This window comes from Palaemon carinicauda, chromosome 11, assembly GCF_036898095.1.
Source record: "Palaemon carinicauda isolate YSFRI2023 chromosome 11, ASM3689809v2, whole genome shotgun sequence".
NCBI classification, from domain to species: Eukaryota; Metazoa; Arthropoda; class Malacostraca; order Decapoda; family Palaemonidae; genus Palaemon; species Palaemon carinicauda.
In genome coordinates, this window is record NC_090735.1 from 32,271,075 (window position 1) to 32,278,549 (window position 7,475).

A 7,475-nucleotide genomic window follows, 5' to 3' on the forward strand; every position below is an offset into this window, starting at 1 on the left:
GCTTCGTCTTCTGAAGGTTGTCCTACGCGGCAGAGAAGGGTCATGACTCTAAAGGACAAGTTTAAATTCCTTGATAAGTGCAGTGAAGGGGTGTTGTACGCTTCCGTAGGACCACTTTTTAGCGTTAAAGTACCGTGAGATGTATCATGAAGAAAACAAAGAAAACTGCTGCTGACATGGCTGCCAGTGCCCCACGTAATGCAAAGATTGTATCGAAGATAAAAAATAAATAAATAAATAAAAAACAGCACGATCCAAAAGCATAATGTACTGTTTCTGTGGATCGAGGATCAGCATTGCTAGCAAATAACCATCAACTGTATTTCACCATGCTAGGGGGAACCAAAGTCTCTGCTCTTTCATTTCACACAAGATAACCTTGGCATTTCACCAATCAAGATTTCCCATCCCTCCACAAGTGTTTCTAAGCCAGCAATGTCTGGTTTGACAAGAATAAACTTTAAAATTACGAGGGAGTCTGCCTCTGCTTCAGAAGACCATTTTGGAGAAAAGGTTCAAACCGAAAAAAAGTTTAGAATATGAATGAAACTGGTAAGTTTATGAATTCCATTTAAATTCTTAAATATTTGCTTCCTTGATTTAAATTGTAGAAGTGGTAAGAAACCCTTGATTTTAAACTTCGGTGTAATTAATATAGATATTAAAGTTTTAGTTTTGAATAAGTTTATGAACGTTTATCAGTAAATAACTGCTTTCTTGATTTAAATTGCTGTGGCTTACTGTAAGTAACCTTGATAAAAATGTTAGTAAGCGTATGAACTGTACACATAGAAATTTCATTAAGTTATGTAAATGATAGTTTTATTTCACTTGTGTAATTATACTCATTGCAGTATTATTAGTACTATATGCATAGTATTTATAAGATTTTTGTTGCTTCACAGGTTTTTAGGAAGAAGATGCTTTCTAAAGACTTTACTTAGCCCAAGAGGAACACCGTGCTCCTGGTTTCAAGGCAAAAAAGAGCAGGTAGACTAATGATGTAGATTTTTGGGAATTATCTAATTCTAATGCCTGTAAATCTTTAGAATTATTGGTTGCTCATTGAAGAAAAAATATAAGTTACATTATTTATCATGACAGCATTTTACGAAATATTTCAAAACCGCATTCTAATAATTGTGCTGTTTCTGTGTTCCCCAGGATGGTGCACTTTGATTTTTGTTTAAATAACGCAGGACATCTTATTTGACCTGAGATGTTACAGCGTTTAGAAGATTTGAAGCAGTAGGCCTACAGCATTTACCTAGGGTGCATGCCATGAAGTTCACGAGTTCCATGGATCAAGGTTTTGTAGCCCGCAACATGAGATGAAGAAGGCAAATAAGAAGCTCCCCTTCACAATTTTTTTTTATACCTCGTGTAAAACTTTCACCATCGTCTCCAACCAATGAGCAACTATCATCTCCTCCTTCAACCACTAAGCCACTATCATCTCCTCCTTCGACCACTAAGCCACTATCATCTCCTCCTCCAACCACTAAGCCACTATCATCTCCTCCTCCAACCACTAAGCCACTATCATCTCCTCCTCCAACCACTAAGCCACTATCATCTCCTCCTCCAACCACTAAGCCACTATCATCTCCTCCTCCAACCACTAAGCCACTATCATCTCCTCCTCCAACCACTAAGCCACTATCATCTCCTCCTCCAACCACTAAGCCACTATCATCTCTTCCTCCAACCACTAAGCCACTATCATCTCTTCCTCCAACCACTAAGCCACTATCATCTCCTCCTCCAACCACTAAGCCACTATCATCTCCTCCTCCAACCACTAAGCCACTATCATCTCCTCCTTCGACCACTGAGCCACTATCATCTCCTCCTCCAACCACTGAGCCACTATCATCTCCTCCTCCGACCACTAAGCCACTATCATCTCCTCCTCCGACCACTGAGCCACTATCATCTCCTCCTCCGACCACTGAGCCACTATCATCTCCTCCTCCGACCACTGAGCCACTATCATCGCCACCACCTCCTCCAACCATTGATCCGCCGTCACCGCCGCCTCCTCCAACCACCGATACGCCGTCGCCACCGCCTCCTCCAACCACCGATCCGCCGTCGCCACCGCCTCCTCCAACCACCGATCCGCCGTCGCCACCGCCTCCTCCAACCACCGATCCGCCGTCACCGCCGCCGCCTCCAACCACCGATCCGCCGTCACCGCCGCCTCCTCCAACCACCGATCCGCCGTCGCCGCCGCCGCCTCCAACCACCGATCCGCCGTCGCCGCCGCCTCCTCCAACCACCGATCCGCCGTCGCCGCCGCCTCCTCCAACCACCGATCCGCCGTCGCCGCCGCCTCCTCCAACCACCGATCCGCCGTCACCGCCGCCGCCTCCAACCACCGATCCGCCGTCGCCGCCGCCTCCTCCAACCACCGAGCCGCCGTCGCCCCCGCCTCCTCCAACCACCGATCCGCCGTCACCGCCGCCTCCTCCAACCTCCGTGCCGCCGTCGCCCCCGCCTCCTCCAACCACCGAGCCGCCGTCGCCCCCGCCTCCTCCAACCACCGATCCGCCGTCACCGCCGCCTCCTCCAACCACCGATCCGCCGTCGCCGCCGCCGCCTCCAACCACCGATCCGCCGTCGCCGCCGCCTCCTCCAACCACCGATCCGCCGTCGCCGCCGCCTCCTCCAACCACCGATCCGCCGTCGCCGCCGCCTCCTCCAACCACCGAGCCGCCGTCGCCCCCGCCTCCTCCAACCACCGATCCGCCGTCACCGCCGCCTCCTCCAACCTCCGTGCCGCCGTCGCCCCCGCCTCCTCCAACCACCGATCCGCCGTCACCGCCGCCTCCTCCAACCACCGATCCGCCGTCGCCGCCGCCGCCTCCAACCACCGATCCGCCGTCGCCGCCGCCTCCTCCAACCACCGATCCGCCGTCGCCGCCGCCTCCTCCAACCACCGATCCGCCGTCGCCGCCGCCTCCTCCAACCACCGATCCGCCGTCACCGCCGCCGCCTCCAACCACCGATCCGCCGTCGCCGCCGCCTCCTCCAACCACCGAGCCGCCGTCGCCCCCGCCTCCTCCAACCACCGATCCGCCGTCACCGCCGCCTCCTCCAACCTCCGTGCCGCCGCCGCTGCCGCCTCCAACCACCGAGCCCCAAATCGCCTGAATGCGAAACCCTGCAATCCTTCCTCCAGCAACCCAACTGGAGGTTGGTGATGAGATGATGTACCAGAAACTTAAGATTACATATTTTATAAATTAATAGAAGTTAGTGTACAGTAAAGATTAATTATTGTCATGTAAATTCAATAAAAATAGATACGTGAATTTTAATTAAACTAGAATGACAGTATGTAATACATAGACATTTTAAAATTTGCATTTAAGTTATCATAACTTTTGCATAAGTACTGTAGTGTCAGTAAAGAACTAATATATATGACTATATCATTACTAGTACTATACTATATTAATTTCCTTATCTACTGCAGTTTACAGCAGTGATACCTTGTCTACGTAGATATCGGGCTGTCCAATTACGTTCCTTCATCATCCATTCCATCGTTCGTCCATTTGTAACTGCACGACTTGTTCCCCTCCATCTTGGCCAACTGTGATACTTTGTGGAATATTTTCCGGTAAGTTATATCATAATATCTGAATGTTTTTTTAATGCTACTGTATTACAGTGTGCGTATTAACAGTACTGATATAGGTACGTATTGTACATGTACAGCATTGTAAATGTATTTGTAAAATACGTGTATAACTAATTACTGTAGTTTTTTTACTAATATGCATACATATACAGTAAAGAGTTTAGTGTTATTGTAAGTATAGTACAAAATTTAATGAACGCAGCCACCAGTCAGTCGACACCTTGAGAACTGTATCTTTCAATAAGAGATAACCACATAGACGTATCAAGATGTGAAGTTGCATTCCTTCTTTGTTCATTTCATCATTCAGCCATTTGTAATTGCACGGCTTATCCTCCTCCATTTCGCAAACTGCCTCTTTGTAGAATAATTTTCGGCAAGTTATATCATATCAAAACTTTTTTAGACTTCTGTATTACACTGCATATTAGCTCTATTCATGTAAGTACGTATTGTATATGTAAAGCACTATACCTATATTAAAAGTGTACCGTATACAAGTAATGAACGCAACCACCAACCAGTGTGTGCCTTAAAAACAATACCATTCCTCACGAGATGTTACTGCGTATAACTTATTACAAAAATGGTTGTGTCCCTGTTACCTTTTCTTTTATATTTATCATTGCATATGATTATTGTGTACAGTACGTATACAAAATTAGCTCCGTACTTAACAGTACAGTAGGTACAGAACTGAGTAGGCTTCTTTTGTATGGAGTTGAAGGGTCAAGTCGACTCTAGTGATAGTACTGTACATACATTACAGTAATATACACTACATTATCAGAAAGTGTTATTAGATAAAAACAATCAGTTTTTCGTTGATATTACAAGTGTTGCATCGTCTTAAGAGTACTGTACATGCAATACATCAGTTTTTCCAGTGAGTGATGTGTTTATATGCTATTACAACATTAATACATTATAAAATTAACCTTGAAAAGTAATATGAAGTACCATACTATTATAGAAACGTGAAAACAATACAGCATAGTACAGGGAGTTACCAAGAGTGTCAGTTGATCGCACACATCAATGGTTAGGAATGTAGTAGGTTATGATTTGACCCACACTAGAGAACTAAATTTTTTTGCAAATACCTAATCTTCCCATATTCTCATCTCTCAATCTCATGGGTGTCTATTACTTAATCCCCGCGAATAATGAGTGCCTACTACACCCTACAATATTCAGTAATAGCAGTGATATAGCCATCCTGTAACATGCAATGGTTGTGATATACCAATCTACAGAGGGCTATGGTGCTGATGTACCAACTCTACATTTTGGAATAAGAGCAATGTACCCTCTGCAATTTATTATGATGACGATATACATACGGCTAAGCACAATGATAGTGATGTACCCACACTGCCTTGTAAAACAACAGGAATACAGTGACTCTAATGTATACCTACGGCAATGCAAAATGACTGGATGTACAAAGTCTGCAATGAATGTGGTGTAATCACTTGTGAATATGCAATGACCGTGATGTATTAACTGCAATGTGGAATGACTGCTATTTATGCACATGGACCAGTGGGCAATAAAATCTCAGTGAAATGTGCAACGATGGTGATGTATCTAATTGGAAACGGCAAACAACGGTGATTTACTCACTGCAACTTTGGCAGTGTATCCAGTCTGCAATGTGCAAGAAGTACAATGAATATTAGTCTGTATTCTTACATTAGGAATGTTGTTTATCTTGGCGCAGTCTTGTTCCCAAGAGGTCTAAGAGCACCATTATCTTGTAGATGTAAATGCTATTGAAAGTATGACATATTATATATGAGAATAAAAAAAAAAAATCCATGTTGAAATAAACTACACGAAATTCCATAAACTTTCCTTAAACAGAGTTCAAAAGGATGTGTTGTGACTAAAGAGTTCTGACCAAATTTACCCGGAAGGTTTACACCAGACACCAAAAAGAATTCCAGAGCACCACCGACTTGACTATTATTAATTATGTAGTTTATTGTAGATGGTGTGTAATTGAAATTCCTGATCTTTGCTATTATCGAAGCCTCGGGGTTTCTTTGTACATTGGCTCAAGTCTTATTAAAATTCTTGACCTTAAACTTTAATCTAATACACAGCTTTCTTGAAATGTGTTGCTCATTCACTGTGCGGAATTATTAATATGCATAAGCAGGTTTCTCAAATGGTTGAATATGATCTACTATAAAGATGAAGCTTGCATAATCGGGTATCTAAATAAGTTATTTAATGAAATATATTAATAATTCTGAAAAGGATTCATTAAGATTTTCAATTCAATTTGAGGTCATTCATTCCAGGATTGATATATGGTTTTATTGGCATACATTAAGCTTTAATGTAGTCAACATTTTATTAATTTATTTTATTTAGTTAATGCTTTGGTTTTTGTTTATATTAATTTGGCAATCTTTATTATGGTTTGTTCTTACCTGAAATAAATAAGTAATCTTAAAGTAGAAGTTACTGTTTTGCAAAAAGGCTGGGATAATCCCTTTTGAAAAACCTCTTTTGCATAGCTAAGGAAAATAAAAGTTACTCTAGAAATTTGTATTTTTGCCAACACAATCTTGTCACTTTTCCTCTAGAGCCTTGTCAGTATTGTGATTTTCTCATTTTTCTTATCTTATTGCATTCTTTTTGGCTCCCCGTTGCGGTATTTTCCATATGTATTATTTCAAAACCAGCATCAAGCCTCCGTATTGTTAGAATTTTTTTTTTTTTTTTATGAACACAATTGTTTAGTTTCAGTTGTAGGGTATAATGCTTTGTGTGTACAAGTATATTTCTTATAGAATTAACATAATTTTCTCTTGGCTGGTTATGATTAGATTTTATGAAATTGCTTTTAAAGTCTTTTATTTTTTTCAACATCCAGTCAATAGCAAATTTTTTGGCTTTATTTATTTTCTCTTATATAATTTTAGTTAATCATTTTCTCCCCATTAGACGTTGTTCGCAACTTTTCTACGTTTTATAAAATTTTCTGATAAACCTTTTAACGATTTATTCTTGTGCATTGTAGAGCTAGTGCTATAACTCCAATATGTGACGTAATATAAAATTTTTAAAAATCTCATGTCAACGTAACTTTTGCAGACGTACTGTAGTGAGAGTAAGTACATAATGTATTTTACGGTTCTATTATCAATACTGTACTATTCTTTTTACAGCTGTGATAACTTGTCCACGTAGACTTACGTTCCTTCTTCGCTCATTTCATCGTTCGTCTATTTGTAACTGCACGGCTTGTCCACTTCTATCTCGCCAACTGTACCCTACCTCTTTGTAAGATATTTTCCGGTAAGCTATATCATATTAAAAGATTCTGATGTATTACACATGTTTTAACTGTATTGATATAAGTAGGTATTGTACATATACAGCACTGTACCTGTGTTACAAGTACGCACAGTAAATCATATTAATGAACGCAACCACCAACCAGTCGACGCCTTAAGAATTGCATCAATCATCACGAGGTGATTCTGTTTGACTTCGTATGAAAATGGCTAGTTGTGTTGCTGTAACTTTTAATATTTATGTTCAATGATATAGTGTAAGGTACATATACAAAATTAGCATTGTACCCAACAGTAATAAGGACTTACATTAGTAATGGTAACGTACACATACAGTATCAGCAAATATTGTTAGATAGAAACAAATGCGTTTTGTTATCATAAGTGTGGTGATATATATATATATATATATATATATATATATATATATATATATATATATATATATATATATATATATATATATATATGTATGTATATATATATATATATATATATATATGTATGTATATATA

General features: G+C 40.8%; 1 protein-coding gene and 2 long non-coding RNA genes across 3 annotated transcripts; 2 read left to right on the plus strand and 1 right to left on the minus strand.

Moving 5' to 3' along the window:
* Positions 1-418: 418 nt before the first annotated feature.
* On the plus strand, positions 419-1,620 carry LOC137649657 (uncharacterized). Its single transcript, XR_011045802.1, has 3 exons — positions 419-552; positions 906-990; positions 1,165-1,620. It is a non-coding gene; the product is annotated as an uncharacterized lncRNA (long non-coding RNA).
* A 1-nt stretch (position 1,621) lies between these two features.
* LOC137649224 (ctenidin-1-like) lies at positions 1,622-2,018 on the minus strand. The gene is made up of 2 exons (XM_068382209.1): positions 1,680-2,018; positions 1,622-1,642 (listed from the first exon to the last, which is right to left on the minus strand). Exons 1-2 carry the CDS (start codon positions 2,016-2,018, stop codon positions 1,622-1,624), a joined length of 360 nt encoding a protein of 119 aa, XP_068238310.1.
* A 1,010-nt stretch (positions 2,019-3,028) lies between these two features.
* On the plus strand, positions 3,029-6,993 carry LOC137649658 (uncharacterized). Its single transcript, XR_011045803.1, has 3 exons — positions 3,029-3,198; positions 3,482-3,628; positions 6,832-6,993. It is a non-coding gene; the product is annotated as an uncharacterized lncRNA (long non-coding RNA).
* Positions 6,994-7,475: the final 482 nt, after the last annotated feature.

Excerpts from the sequence above, each read along its gene's own strand:
- LOC137649224 (XM_068382209.1), bottom strand. The coding sequence starts at position 2,018 with ATGGTTGGAGGAGGTGGTGGCGATGATAGTGGCTCAGTGGTCGGAGGA. Across the intron at positions 1,643-1,679 it reads GAGATGATAGTGGCTTAGTG|GAGGAGATGATAGTGGCTTA; the intron begins GTTGGAGGAGGA and ends TAGTGGTTGGAG.